At 41.9% G+C, this 15,934-nt stretch overlaps 1 protein-coding gene across 1 annotated transcript; it reads right to left on the reverse strand.

Moving 5' to 3' along the window:
* Positions 1 to 466: 466 nt before the first annotated feature.
* Positions 467 to 15,632, reverse strand: gfpt1 (glutamine--fructose-6-phosphate transaminase 1). Its single transcript, XM_040155463.1, has 19 exons — positions 15,543 to 15,632; positions 13,252 to 13,359; positions 12,797 to 12,904; positions 12,535 to 12,660; positions 12,312 to 12,370; positions 12,087 to 12,221; positions 11,937 to 11,998; positions 11,773 to 11,852; positions 11,553 to 11,661; positions 11,243 to 11,406; positions 9,188 to 9,283; positions 8,596 to 8,693; positions 8,271 to 8,391; positions 7,709 to 7,866; positions 5,459 to 5,573; positions 4,862 to 4,989; positions 4,288 to 4,455; positions 3,548 to 3,709; positions 467 to 2,495 (listed from the first exon to the last, which is right to left on the reverse strand). The coding sequence occupies exons 1-19, from the start codon at positions 15,547 to 15,549 to the stop codon at positions 2,451 to 2,453; spliced, it is 2,049 nt and encodes a 682-aa protein (XP_040011397.1). The 5' UTR covers positions 15,550 to 15,632; the 3' UTR covers positions 467 to 2,450.
* Between the last annotated feature and the right edge of the window lie 302 nt (positions 15,633 to 15,934).

Below are 15,934 nucleotides of genomic sequence, written 5' to 3' on the forward strand. Positions count from 1 at the left end.
CAATGGTCATGGTCTGTTTGCGTGACCATCTTGGCCCTCGTCCAGGCAGCATTATCAGCCCTGTCAGCTCTGTGCAGGAACTTCAGACTCACCGTCTCCACCATTATGACTTTATGTGGATGCATCAGACCAATACTGTTCACCTTACAAACTGTGACTGGTTATTCCACACAGGCACTTAGCATTGTTTGGGATCTTTCATCACTCTAAGCAGCCCCTGAATGTCTCCTGTACCAGAACTCTTCATATATAATGTACATAAAACTAACTGAAAATGATTTGGAAACTTATTATTCCAAATGTAATTCAATTACTAGACTTCTATTGCCTGTTTTTATTTTAATAAAATTTTGTGAAAATGTTTGCTGACAAGTCTAATCAAGCACAATATTTGGCATCATTGTCAATATTTCAGGATGTATGAGAAAACCTTCTCATCAAATGACCTCACACAATTAAAACGAGAAATACTTGACACTTTATTGCATCAGTTCCACTAATAAATAGTACCCCACTCCCTCACTAATCCAACAGCTATCAACGGCTGTTGCAAGGATTCAGTGCAGCTTCCTTGTTATCAATGCCTCTGGTCAAGAAATCAAATTCTGCTTCTGTATGAGTTACAAAAGTACCTGTAACAACATTGTCCAGTTTTCTAACCATTTCAACTGGCTCAGAACAAGCTCAATGTTGGTGAAAAGAAATGCAAACAAACAAAATCCAAGTAAAGTCTTAACTGCAAAAGCAAGATAAATATCTTTAAACCTAAAATATGTGACACACAAACCCCCCCACCCCAGAAACAAAAAAAAAAAAAAAAAAATCCTATTTCACTACACAACTGTGTGTGTATAGCATCACTTTCTCCTTGGCTTCTGAATCACAGCACGCACGCACGCACGCACATGCACACACAGGGCATCTGACTTTTTACTACATAAAAATCTACAGTACTGCCATGTAACTATGTATATGCCTCCTTTAGGCCTCCAAGTCTCTTCACACCACACAATCTACCAGAATTATTACATGTTTAGCTATAAAAACAACATCAGATGAACATTTGAAATATATGCAGTGGGGTCCAAAAGTCTGAGACCAAAGTGGTCTTAGACTTTGGATCCCACTATGTTTTGGTTTTACAACTGCCAAAGCCATTGTACAGATTTTTGGGACAGTAACATTCACATTACAAATCAAAGAGTGACTTCAATAATATAAAATTCATTGTGTGTTTTTTTTTTTAACATAAATGAAACAAGTAACAAAATAATCAAGCAATAGCTACAAATGGTCCCATACTGCAGCAGTCATGGTGGCAGGGCGTGGGCTGTCATCTGGGTGCAACTTCTACTTCAGGTTAGTAACTTCATCTCACTGGAATTACTTTGGTTTCTAAATTAAAAGCAAAATGCAGACCAGAAATCTGCAATAACGTCTCTCTTTTGAGCAGTTAAGCAACAGATGTCAACATAAGAATCAAACAGCAAATTCTGCACAGAGAGCATTACAGTAAGAGTATAATCAAAGCAGAAACAGTGCATGGTAAAGAAAAAAAAAAAAAAAATCTCACTCTAGTGTAGGTGGCTCTGTAAACAAAGTTTTTTCTCACTAACTGAGCAGACCAAAACCAGAGTTTGAAATCTGACACATTAGGTTTTTACAAAAGAACAAGCTTTAATAACCCACCCAAGAAGATTTTTACACAGTAATGTATTCATGAACCTTTCTGAGATCAGACTTATGATGCTGCTCCTGCAGTAAATAGTGCGTCCTCAGAAGAAAGTCCAAGAGAGAAAATTAGTCAAAACTGGCAAACTGCGCTGTAATTATGAAGAACCGATGACCTGTGGCTTGGAATGATTTGAGACTCTCCTTTAATTCAACTGTGGAGTAAAGACACTTCAAATGATTGGCTGCCACAGAAAAATATCCCAACTAAACTATAAATCATTGCACAAAAAAAAGGCAGTAAAACCTAACTTCTGTCAGTCAACAGCTTTAACATCAGCTCCCAGAGCAAATAAACAGCAAATCACAGCAAACAAACATGGAGGGCTTGCTTACAAGTGTTGAGCCAGAATGTGAATTAACCCAAATGGTCACCGTCAGTTGCTACAGGTTAACGAACCCAGAAAAGAGTGATGAAGATTAGCCAGTGCCAGCCCAGAACCTGCCACCACGGACAAACAATAACATAACAGTCTTTAACAATAACATAACAATGATGCTGAAGGTTTCTGAGAAAATAAGACAGTGAGATACAAATAATATGCAACAGTGAGATACACGACTGTTGAGGAAAAAGATTGCATTAAAAAGAACCGTGACACGAGACACATAAACGGAACACTGTCTTCTCTTGGTTTCTGTACAGAGACGCTCCCTCAACGCCTGTGTTTGAATGTGTGTCCGGCGGGCTTTTGTTGTTGGGTGATGAACAGTGCGGATCACTCTACTGTCACAGACTTGGCCAGGTTTCTTGGACAGTCCACCTGTATTTAAATAGAGGTCATTTACTATATGAGAAACAACAGTCATATAAATGGACAATGAGCAATACAGGGCTTCTGCTACCCACTAAATGCTACTTGTCAAACTCATAACAAAAATGAACTTTAATGTGCGAGCCAGTGATCTTCTGATTCCCAAAATCCTTGGCCAGACTTACTTAAAAAACAAAAACAGGGTGGGCGGGGGGAGGAGCTGTGTGCACATAAATGTTTGCTTCTCTGTCGGAACAGCAGCACAACTTGGCATGGTACCGAATACTCACTGACATAAAAAACAAGAGCAAACTGGGCTGCACTGTCAGGACATCCCTCTGAAGTGAAGTTCTTTAAAAGCTGCCTCAACGCTGGCTATATTTACATGCCATACTTCAGTAAAACTGCTTACTTTGACCTCTTGACATCATGCAATTTAGCCAACGAAGTATACAAAAGGTGCAACAGCCAGTTGCCTCTAAAACTGGAGAAAGAAAAAGAACACCAATAACAATAACAAAAGTAATACCTGGTGCTCTTTGCTAACATAGTTTTTTTGTTACCATTAAAAATGAACCAATGACCAGCGTGAATTTGTGCACAGATGGAGGTATTTACACTTAATTTTAATCCTTTCAATGTGGCAGCTGACCTCACTTAAGTATTACCTCCACCACAGTGCTCTGATTTAGGACGTTTACATGCTCTGACTCAAAATAAGGTTACTTGTTTAAGCGAGTTAGGAATACTACGACCTGCTCATATAAACACTGCATGTTGTTTGTTTCCGGTTGCGGTTCTCAGTGCACTTGCCTACAAAGCAGTCCAGAGGTATGCTGCCAGATAATCAGGGACACTGTATATATGCTTAGTATATCGGTGATACTGCAGGTCTTTAGTTTCAATGAGAACTACAGGTCGTCAAAAATGGTGGAGATGTGGGACTTGAGAAACTGATACTATACTGCTGTTTTGTGCCATGAGCTTTAAGGAAATAAGTCTCAACTAGCAAAACACTTTGGACTGTCAGTTACTGCTGAGCCTGAGGGGACAGTACTTACGTCGTAACCTCGGAGGACAGCCAGGTGGAAGGACAGCAGTTGCAGAGGGATGACGCTCAGGATGCCCTGCAGGCAGTCCACACAGTGAGGCACTTTGATGGTGCGGCTGGAGTTCTTGATGGTCTCGTAATCATCTTTGTCACAGATGACAATAGGACGGCCCTGTAAAAATCAAAGGAGAGGCCTTAAAAGTCAAGCACGTCATCTGTTGATGTGATCCTAAACTGGGATACGAGTGGCAAAAAGCCGACTATGAAAATACCTGTTTTTTTTTTTTCCCCCCATCTCAGTTGAGTGTCACACCTCTTAAGCCCACATCTGCTACAGATTACGGACAGCAATGATGTCACGCTGAACCAACCTCTCCCTTGTTTTTACTGAGGTGAAAGATCAGGGGTGTGGCACAGACAGGACTGTGAAAATTAACTTAACATGCATAATGTGCGGTGGTCGCCCAGTGTTCAGAAGTTTGGACTTTACATTTTCAGGTTCACAGCGCTAAAAAAGGGAAGAACTTATTTGTATAGTCAAAAATTTTAGTCAGTTTCCACAGTGTAATTTTGTACATTTTAACAGAGTTTGTTTCTGGAGCATTTAAGTGAGTAAATAAACAATCTGCAGGGTTGGTCAGTTAAATTTGGCACTGAACCAGGATATATAAGACTGGATCATAACTTTATATTGTATATCAAAATTTGGTTCGATTCGACTTTTTTGGGGTCTGTGTGTATAGGCCTCACCTGGCGGGCGACGACTTGCTGCAGGGCATTCTGACATTTGGTATAAGTGTGGTCTCTCATGATGATCATGATGACTGGCATGAGTTTATCCACCAGGGCCAGCGGCCCGTGTTTCAGCTCTCCGGCCAGGATGCCCTCTGAATGCATATATGTGATCTCCTTGATTTTCTACACAGGATTAAAAAACACCCACAGGTTTAAAAAAAAAAAAAAAAAAATCTAAACATAGTTGTAGTCATTATGGTTTATGTTTCAAATCATAAAACCTCAGTCCACCTCAAGAGTTGGAATTGTTTTGCTCATAATTTTATTATTCAAGAGGAGGAGTGAGACAACTATTATCTATATAAAATTATCTGTAAAATAACTCACTACAGAAAGCCAACCTTTTTGGCAGGAGTTTCTTAGAGTACAATACCTTGCAGTCTGGTAATACTTTTATAAAGCCCTCCAGGGACACTTGATGTATAAAATAGAGCAGTTTTTAATATTGCTCACAGATGAAGAAGAAGAAGAAGAAAAAAAAAAAAAAAAAAAAAAATCAGACAAAACTGGTAGAAAAGAAAGTGCTCACCAGTGCTCCTTCCAGGCAGGTAGCGTAATGGTACCCTCTGCCCATGATCAGTACACTCTTCTGTTGGTACAACTCTGTCGCCAACTTCTGGATCTCATCATCCAAACTGAGGACCTCCTTAATCAGATCTAACACAAGACAGAACAGAAAAGCACGTTTTTTTTTTCTTCTCGAATACTACCTGCAGCAAAACTGCGTAATCTTGAATAAAACACTGTGTAAACATTCTGCTGCTGTCACATGCTAGAACCTGGACTCAAGCAGCTCATAATGTTGGGCAGGGAGTGGCAGAGTGACCAGATATTCCTCATTAGTTTATCATTAGGGACATGCCATCATATGCTTTAGATCCGGAGTAGCATGCGAGGGTTTATAGCCAACAGCTAGTCGTCCCTCTTCCTTTTGCTCTTTCTTCTTCTGATCCCTCTCTCATCACTTAGCTTCCTCTTCCATGAAGATTGTTTGAACAAACAACAAAAATGAAGCAGGCTTTGGAAGTACTTGATCTTTGCTCTGAGATCTGGTTTTCCATTCCTATATATTTAAATCGCAAATGTGATCTTGTTTTCCCTGGCTGAAGCAGAATACTCGATTTACCTGGAAGCACTCTCAGGCCCTGGATTATCTCACGGCGTCTGGGCTGCATGGAAATCCTGTCATCGCACATCAAAAGTGCAAACATGATCAGAGCCACAAACTGGCTGGTGTAGGCCTGCAGAGCAATGGGTCAGAAAAGCAGAGTGTATGTGTTATTAATGTCAACTCCATATAGAGAGGTACACCTGTAGAGTTTATGAGTCAACTTTTGAAATTTCATCGTTTTTCTTACTGACCAATTTCTAAAAGCAAACAGCTGTACAATGATGTGTGCACAGATGTAGAGAAGGTCACAAAGCTACCTCCGGGCATATTGGACATAGTCTGCAATATTCCTTATGGTGACCTGATTACTAAAGGTAAAGTTGTTTTCCTGTTTTGCAGCACAATACTGAAACCAAGAAGCAGCACCCCGATCCTAACTTCAGCCTCTCTTTCAGCAGAGTTTGTGGAGCCCTGTGCTTCGTCTCCCTGTTTTGATGGTGAACTTTGTCTCCAGTTAATAATCTGCACCACATGAGAAACGGAAGGAGAGGTAGATTGTAGTGCACACCAAGCAGCACTAAAATGCATGCAGTTGAGCTCAGTCAAGCTAGTGATGCTCATCCCGGAAAACTTGGTGAACACACATACACACATCCCATCACAGGACACACTCTCTGATCATTCTGGCAATTTCACCGCTCACAACCTCAGCACATCTGAGACTTGATGCCTGTTGTCAGCACTGCCCACTCTGTCTCTGTGTTCCTTCATCTCCGAACACCTTTGGAGGCCTGCCATGCCCATTTGGGAGATTTAATCAGCATTTGAGCAAAGCCATGTTATTTCATGGGACCCTCCGGACTCAGAAATGCCAGAGTGTGGGGCCAAGAAAATTGCTGTAAAACCTTTACAGTGTTTTTTTTTCCCCTGACAGCACGCTGACCACAGTCCCTCAGAACTCTGATAGTCTGTGCTGTCGGCTAAGATGTGGCAATGTATTTAATCAACATAGTAAACTGTGCTTTTCTGTGCTCATATCATCAAATTCAGTGTTTTTCATGCAGAACATGTCAACTGTTACTCTACAACGATGATCACCCTTACATACAGCTGAAACAGCTGAAACATAAACAAACTTCTCTCAAATTGAAACAGTTGTGGACTATACAACAAACTTTGTCACCCTGTAAATTCCTACTGAATACTCTTATGTACTTAAAAAAGGCAGGCTTCTTCCCTTTACTGTCCGTTGATGTGCCAGCGGGGCTTGACTTTTGATAAATCAAACTATTTTGTCTCAAGTCTCAAATTACTACATAAATCTTAAATAACAAAAACAAAAAAACCTAAACTAGCATGAAACAGAGAAATAATAAACTCCAAGCAGATGAATTTGGAGTCATTCAGCAGTTGGGTGCAATACATATTCTCCAGTGATTGGATGAGCTAGGTTGTGCAGCAGTTGTTCAGCTGGGTGTGGGTGTGTGGCCCAGCCAGCCAGGCAGTAAATGATGGCTTCTCTGAGGCATGCTCTGGGGCTCTGGAGTCGAGTCACTGGGCCAAGCCCAAGGGCTAGGCAAGGGAGGGACCTGCTCCACTCTCTCTCTATATGCTCACTAGCTGGGGCCAGGGCTCCACTACTTCGCTGCTCTGCACTGAATCCAAACTGGCAAATCCTTTTGGTTTTCAAGAGAGGAGGGGGCTGTTAACCAAGGACCAAGGACCCTGACTTTACATGAGTTGAGATGAGAATATCAGGCTTCCTCATCTCCCCGTGGGATCAGTGTGGAGAAAAATGTCAGCTTCCAAGAGGCAGGACCAGACTCACAATGAAGTTTTCATCTGGGTTTCATTCTGTGTCAGTGGGCGCAGACTTTATTTATGAGATGATGCAACAAATTGGTGTACAGTTGCTTCAAGCTCCATATCAAAGGGTCAAATAAACCAAAATATAGGAAAGATGTGTTTCTTCTAAATCACGTCCCGCAGGTGAACCAGGCGTGACAGAAAAATGGACGCATTGTTTTTTCAACTGAGCAATCAGTTAAGTCTGGCTTGGTCAGTTAGCAGTATCTGTTAATGTAACAAAAATCTCTGCTGGCTGTTTACCCCCACTTGAAATGTAAAACCGGTCTTTCTTGACCAATGGATCTGGCACACATTTTTCAGTGATGGGTTGGACAATTGGCAGGTGGACATAAATTTTTAAAGCTAAACTCGTGAGACCTGAGAGAGTTAACCAGGGCTTTGGTTGTCATGGCTTACCTTGGTGCTGGCTACTCCGATCTCAGGCCCAGCATTGATGTGGACTCCGCAGTCGGTCTCCCTGGAAATGGAGCTGCCCACCGTGTTGGTGACACCCACAGTCAGAGCCCCTCTCTCCTTACAGTAGCGCAGCGCCATGAGGCTGTCAGCAGTCTCCCCTGGAGGATTGGCAGTATTGAAAAACATAACAGTTTATGCAAAGTAACAGTTCTGACAATAAAATGATGCTGACCTATTAGTTTGTTTGGAAATTTCTTTTTGCAGCATACAGGAGTCAGATTTGAAACAGCTTCACAGAGAAACTGCAAGGCCCACCACAGACATATCACACATTAAAAAAGTATGACCAAAAAAATCACAAATTCCCAAGGCTACAGCAGAGCGTTTAGGTACAGAAAACTCAACCGTACAGCAGAACTTTGACTTAACAGTTTGCTCAAATTTAAGCAGCACACAAGAAGAGATTAATCAGGAAGATCCCGACTGGCTCCCCTAGATGGAAACTAGGAGACAAATGGGGAATGTGAACTAGATCAATTCCAGATGGCACTGGCGTCCCCACCTGACTGGCTGATAAAGAAGCAGACGTCGTCTCGGAAGACAGGTGTGTTCCTGTCCAGGAAGTCACTGGCCAGCTCCACCATGACAGGCAGCTCGGTTAGCTCCTCCAGGACCTGGCGGGTCTGGGAAAAAAACAGAGGACTGCTCAGCCTCATTCAGTTCAAATGAACCGGTCCAACACATGTGCTAGCACAGAAACCTTAAACACTTGTGTCCACAAGTGTGTTTCCTGCTTGTCTGATGGACTCTATCTGGACGGCGACACAGACACATCTCCATGATGTTAATTTACACCGGAAGAAAGCGTCTGGTAAGTGGCTACTCACCGCTACTCCAGCATGGTAGCTGGTGCCGCAGGCAATAAGAATAAGTCGTCGGCACCTCTGGATCTCTTTGATGTGGTCCTTCAGTCCACCCAGTGTCACTGAAAAGCAAACCAAACAGCTAAGCCATCATTTTGCTCTATTATTTTCCACCTGATGGGAGTCCATGGGAGTGCTGAGACAAAGTGTTTTAACATACAATTAATAAGAAGGTATTTCTGCATGTTTTGCGTTTTTACATCCATGTAACTGTTGAATTTATTCATGCACATCAGTAAAAAGTGGTGAACTTTAGTCTTCCTTGTTTTAAAGCTAAGAATATTATGACATGTGGTTTGCAGGTAACTGAAATAAATCAGTGTGTTCTCATGTGCTTTTCTCAGGGGCTCTTTTTCAGAAATCTTGAACTGTGTTTGAGCAAAACGCATGAAGGAAAAGAGTGACTGTTTGAACTTATAAAGGCTATTAAACGAGGAGTTAAAAAGGTGTAAAATATGAAGGAAAAAAAATGGGGACAGAGTGGAAAACAGTGCATTTATATGTTTTATTATGTCACTGCTTCACTAAGAAAAGTGTAATAAGGAACCTCTCTCACCTGTGTTGTTGTCGAAGTTGACTCTCCCTCTCATGGTATTGACCACAGACTCTGGCTGCTCAAAGATCTCCTTCTGCATGAAGGAGCTGTAGTTGCCTTTGGTGGGAGGATCACAAATTAGGGGAACATTGCCAGCACTTGTTAAAAGAAATAATAAACAAAAGGGGCTGGGGGTGGTGCCATGTGAGAAGGGTCTTTTTGACACCCATTAAGCCCCTAAATACGCAAACCACAGCCTCATGGAGGAGAAAGAAAAATCTTTGAACTGTTTTACGGATAATCAGGCTGTCCTGGAAATTAAACAATTACTGTTTTTTTTTTTGTTTTTTTGCTTTATTAAAAATTGAGAGCCGCAGTATTAAACAGCCCCTTAAATGAGGGAAACCAAACATGAGACATCAGGGAGATGATGTTTTTCCATCAATTACAAACTATAACAATGACATATGCAAGAGTTGTTTCGGCCTGCCTCTGACAGCAATTTGGGTAATGCGAATTAGGTTATTCAGCAGAAAGGCTCCAGAAACTGAGACAGAGGAGAAAGGCTGAGTAATGACAGGACCACAAAGGAATGTCGAGTGCAGCCAGCATCAGTTTACCTCTGCCCTCTGCTGGATTACTGAGGAAGAGTCAGTTATTTTAGCGGTGAAAACATTTTTCTCTGTATTGGCTCTGCAGCCCGGCACACTGGATTTGACATTAGACAAAAAACAGTGAAGTTAAAGTGCTGACTTTCAGCTTTAAGGATGCTCTAAGGGTGTTCACATCCATATCGAATGAACAGTGCGAGGCATGTCAAACTTTTTATACTCAGTTCCCCAATTTAAGGACATAATTTTTAATTTGACCAATACATTTGGTCTCCTTTAGAGCTCCAAGGATGAGTTGATTAATCAGTTGGTTGACTGAAAGACAATTAATCAACTATTCTGATAATCAATAAAACATTTCAGTCATTTTTTGTCCAGCCAATTCCAGCTTCTCACATATAAGGATCTGCTGCTTGTTTCTGTATATACAATAATAGATGAAAATATATTTTGGACTGTTGGTTGGACAAAACAAGCTATTCCAGGACATTATTTTGGGCTCTGCGAAGTTGTGATGGCTGTTTTTCACTACTTATTGATGTTTCATAGACCTAATGATTGATCACAGAACTATTTGGCAGATTAACAAAGACAACAGTGGAATAATGAAAATTTAGCCCTAGTCCCCTCAAAAGGAATAGTTCGCCATTAGAGGAAATACGTTTATTCCCTTTCTTGACGAGAGTTAGATGAGAAGATTGAACCCACTCTTATGTCTGCAAGACAAATATGAAGCTACAGCCACTAGCTGTTTAACTTAGCTTAGCACAAAGACTGGACACAGTTAGCCTGGCTCTGTCCAAAGGTAGCAAAATCCACCTACTAGCACCTCACTAATTAACAAGTTACATCTCGCTTGTTGTTAATTTGCCATTTTATGGGGAAATACAACCCCCTGTTAAACCATTAAATAGATTAGGCCATTATGTCACGTAACTTGCTGCTAGCTGTAGTTGCATACACATCGTGTGGATATGAGAGTAGTATCGATCTTCTCCTATAACTCCTGAAAAGACAGCAATTCAGCATATTTCGCAGAATATAACTTCTTTAACTGGGGGAACTCTGCAGGTTAATACTCTCAAATTAAAGCTGAATTTTACACTTGAACCGTATTAGCCATTTTTTAATTTCAAATAATGTGTGCTGGAATACAGATCCTAAACAAACACACAAACCAAAAAAGCCTTCAATTTGTGGGTCATTTTAATGCCAGTGGCTTTCCTGGGGGGTGCAACGGAGCCAGCAGGACTATAACTACCGCGGTGACAACGATATCCTCAGGGCTGGATGTTAAAAGCCAGTTCAGTGTTATAAGCAGCCAGTCTCCCATTAAGACTTACACAATAATAACAGGGTACAAAATTACAAGGCAGAGTACAAAGGATTTATTTTCAAATATGGCCTGGAGTAATTTGTGGTGGGGAGAAAATTTGAACACAACAAAGGTTGACCCTCCACTCACCCTTCATGATCTGCTGCAGTTCCATCTGCAAGGTCTGGATGGCACGGGCTGGGTAGTCTCCAGCCCTGCGCTTTATCCTGTGGATGGACAGCCGGCCGTCCATCACAGCGGCCACATCGTCGTCCTCCAAGAAGATCACCCGGTTCGTGTGCTCGATCACTGCGCTGTCGTGACGAGAGAGACAGACCGAAAACCACATCAGATATTTGATTTACACTCCACAGATAAAGTTGAGACAAACTGGGTCGCATGTTTCAAGGAGAATTTGGAGTTGTAAAAGGTGGATTCAAAGAAGCAAGCATCTGCTTACCTTGCATCTGAGGCAAAGTAGTACTCTACAGCTTTCTCATCCACAGGGAACAGGCAGGTGTCCTGGTCCGTCCTGGGTAGGGCACTGCAGCTCTTCTTGTCTTTACCAGCTTAGAAAAAAAAAAAAAAAAGATCGTGGGCCTCTGTCATACTAACGCAAACAACATGTAAAATTAAAAAACAGACATTTCACACATTCATATACAGAAATTGAAACTTACAGGAGCGGTACAGCACAGGAATATGATCTGTGGACAGCTTGTGATCACTCCTCACTCCAATCAGCAGAGGACTTCCCCTCCTGCACAGCAACATTTTAATGAGCCAACAATACTTTAATCTGCAATGACTAACAACAGTTTGACAGCAATCATTGCTGGTTTACCTTGTTCCAACTGCCTCTCCGGGGTAGTTAACACTCTTGAAGACCAGGGCAAAAGCTCCCTCCTGGCAGGTGGAAGAACAAACACATCAGACAGGCTCTTTTATCTGCTGATCACATAAAGAGCGGCGGAGTGCATGAGCAGATCCTTACCAGCTGCTGGATCACCCGTTCCACCAGTGTGGTAAAACTGATGTCATCACTCTCCCGGTTGTCATACATGTACTTGACCAGCTTGGCAATGGTCTCTGTATCAGTCTCTGACTCAAACTCGTAGCCTTTGCTCTCCTGTGGAGATGGAGTGAGAGCGTAAGTCCTGTATAAAAGTCAGAGTAATGACAAGATGTCTAAAATAGTTTATTAATGATATTTGCTCACCAGGAATTTCCTCAGGTCTTTGTAGTTGGTGATAATTCCATTGTGAATGACAATGAACTCTGTAGACCAGAAAGATTATCATAAACTTTAAGATATCAAGATATATGAAACCAGGTCAAAGGAAAAAAAAAAAAAAAAAAAAGGTACTGAGCTGTTGTGGAATGCAAGGTAGAACGTTTAGGTGTGTGGAGTGAGATAGCTTTCTATCTTTAACACAACTGACCATTGTTCTTGTCAGACCTATGTGGATGGCTGTTGACTGGGCTTGGTACACCGTGGGTAGCCCAGCGGGTGTGAGCAATGCCGAGGTGAACATCGAACTCCACATCCAGGTCAATATCCTGCTGTTCTAAAGGTCAAACAAACACAGCCCAACACAGACAATATTTAGTGCCACACCTGTACTACAGTATACAGGATCAAATATCAACGTATCATATCATATGACTGATTCTGGTCACGTGAGGAACTTCATCTCAGCTTACTGTGGATTTCCTCATCAAGAGCCTTCACTTTTCCGCGCTGCTTGATCAGTTGGATAGACTTGGCATTTGACTCCCACTCCTTGCCGTTACCCCCATCAATTCCCACGCCTAAGAAAATCAAAAAATAAGAAATGGCATGGGAATTTACAGGGATCACAAGTCCTTAAGTATCATAGGTTAAAATAGTATTACGGTGCTTTTACCACTTCGCAAGTCATGTCCTGTTTTTGGTCTAATGTCAGGGCAGAACTCCAACATAAGATCCTGCTACACTCAACAAATGTATGCAAAAATCCTTAAACCCTGACAAAATGCAAATGAACTTAACATATAGTAAATTAACCTCAATGAATGGTGTAATAACTCTGACCCAGCCAAGGCAGGAACAAGGAAAAAGGCCTGATAAACAAGCAAGAGTGTGTTGATGATATGAGATTTTTTTTTGTTGCTCTCACCAGCTGAGTCATAGCCTCTGTACTCCAGACGTTGAAGGCCTTTGAGGAGGATCTCAAGGATCTCACGGCGAGTCCTTGGCACATGGTAATTGAGATAGGCAAAGATTCCTGGGGAGAGGAAAACATAAATTCAAGATTCAAGCTGTATAAAGAGTTTGGTCCACCAATATTTATTTATTTATTCATATCTTTCTTTCTATTTTAAAAGTCTGCTTAGAAGGGCAGCTGAAAGCTCACACTGATTGTAATATCTGTCAGACTGGTCATCTACTAGTCTGTTAATTCAGGACTGTTTTACAGCTGACGTTCAAGGCTTAATGCAGACCTGCACACACAGCATCAAACAAAGGAGTGTGTACCAGTGCACAATATTAATAAGAATGTTTTTTCAAACACACACACACACACACACACACACACACACACACACACACACACACACACACACACACACACACATACACATATATATAAAATCATGTTTTAACAAAGTTGTGCAAAATCACAGAAGATAATCTGTGTTCTGCTGTTTTCCATTACACCAGACTAAACTCTCTACAGAACAAAAACCCTTTACTCAACGCCTCAAAATTTGCTTGGAATCATTCATTTGGACCACAGGATTTTATAAAACAAAAACTCAATATGTTCATGTTATTATTATTCCACCAAGAGGTGTGATGATCATTTCTGACAAGACCTAATAATGACAACAATGGATACGTCAAGGTGGCTGCAGAAGAATACAACTTAATTCCTTCCTTATGAAGTTGGACAACCATTACTTATTGATTTAAGTCTCTACTATTAAGGACTCTATGTCAAAAAGCTGGTGGGTCATACATGAGAAACAAGTCTTAAAGGAGGGGTAACTTCAAAGGAAAAACAAATATTGTTATCAGTTACATCAGGAGGGCCTGCTTAGAGACAATGGAGTGTATCTATAAACCTGGTGTTTCACAAGCTGGTATCGCCCGCCCAAGGGAAGAGTGGGGTGGGGTGGGTGGGGGGATTAACTCAGTCACAAAGAGAAATTTCAACCAATATGTTTGGTTTTCGTCTTGGTCCAAGATACTTGTAAATAACCATGACTGCAAATAAAAACTATCTTTGCAAAAACCTGCATACAATTCAGGATGTTTACAGTGTTATAGCAAAAACCATAACAGGCCGACATAAATCATGACTTACACATTTAACTGACACAATATCGATAATTAGTAGTTCTTCCTGCAAACGTTTGGCATCTACAGCAAATCCAGTAACTTACACACACTGAAAGAAGTGTCACCTTCATAGGCTAAAGGGGAGGTATGAATTACAGCCCTGTTGCACAGCTAAGAACTGACAAATAAATGCAAATGTAGAGCCAGAGGGAAGCCTGGTTCAACAGAGCATTCATTGAGAACAGCAGGGGATGGAGGGGGGCAGCGAGGGGCAACTCCCAGGGAAAATCACTGCAGCAAGGGGGCAAAAAATTACAAGACCCACCAAGGAATTGGTTTAACAATAGTAAATATTAACCTGAGCATGTGACATATTATTGTGAGGGTAGATACGACCAACTAGTCTATGTGGTCTGATTGGTGTACTGAGATTGCAGTGACAGTGATGGGAGACAGAGAGGTATCAGTTATCAGTCACAAGTGAGAGAAGAGAGGAGACAGACGAAATGGGACAGCGACCGATACTAGCGAAACATCTCAACTACATCTCCCAAACTGATCGTGACCTATGGCATCATTTTCCGGGAACTCTTTCAATGAGAGTTTAACATTATTGCAGGATGAGAGCGATGCACGAGTGCTACAAGTCGAACATGCTTTCAATTTTAAGAAGAGCTAAAACATAGGGGAAATGTTAACTCACAGCTAGTCCAAGCATTTAGAGTGACAAAGGTTTGGTGGAAAGTTACGCGATGGGCGTAATCTCACCGCAAACTACGTCTGTCTGGAGTTAGCAGGAAGAGAGGCAGGTTATCATTTTTACGTTACTTCCAGATGTCGACCTGCCGTTTGACACTCTCAATCACAAATCACACGGAGAGCATTTACAGGAAATTTATACATTCACTGGTTTATTTTTAACTGGCTAACAGCATCAGCAACACCAGCTCATTTTCGCTAACTCAGGTTAGCCAACCCTAGCGAATTTCAACTGATTTTCACCTTCAGGATTAACAAACTATGCTTGCAGTGTTTCCAATCTGATTTACTTCCTGTTCTGGTAAATGGGCAATAACATACGTTGCCCACTGAATAATATAAATGTAGGATACATTCCCTACTCACCACACATGTCTTCCGTTTATCTGCCAGTTACAGCTACTCGGGTAGCTGGGAACGCCTGTCCAGTAGGCTTCACCCCGCCCTCTGATCTCACCGAATCGGAGCCAACCGCCTCCTTCCATGGCGCACTCTGATTGGCCGAGCAGCCTGTTGGTCAGGTTGCGCCTACCGACGCGGGGACTTCTGACGTGGCATCAGGATGGAGATCCTTGTGCAGGACTGACGACAGATCCCGCCGCAGACGACGATGCTGCTGCTGCCGCCGCCGCCGCCGCCACCGTCGTCCAGCACAGCTAAAACCAACATCACCGCACAATGGCGGGCCTGTGCTCCCTGTCAGAGCCTGGTGCAGGACTGTAACCAATATGTATCCTTATTGTTGAGATAAACTGATC

The sequence above is a fragment of the Xiphias gladius genome, chromosome 19 (assembly GCF_016859285.1).
Source record: "Xiphias gladius isolate SHS-SW01 ecotype Sanya breed wild chromosome 19, ASM1685928v1, whole genome shotgun sequence".
Classification (NCBI taxonomy): domain Eukaryota; kingdom Metazoa; phylum Chordata; class Actinopteri; order Istiophoriformes; family Xiphiidae; genus Xiphias; species Xiphias gladius.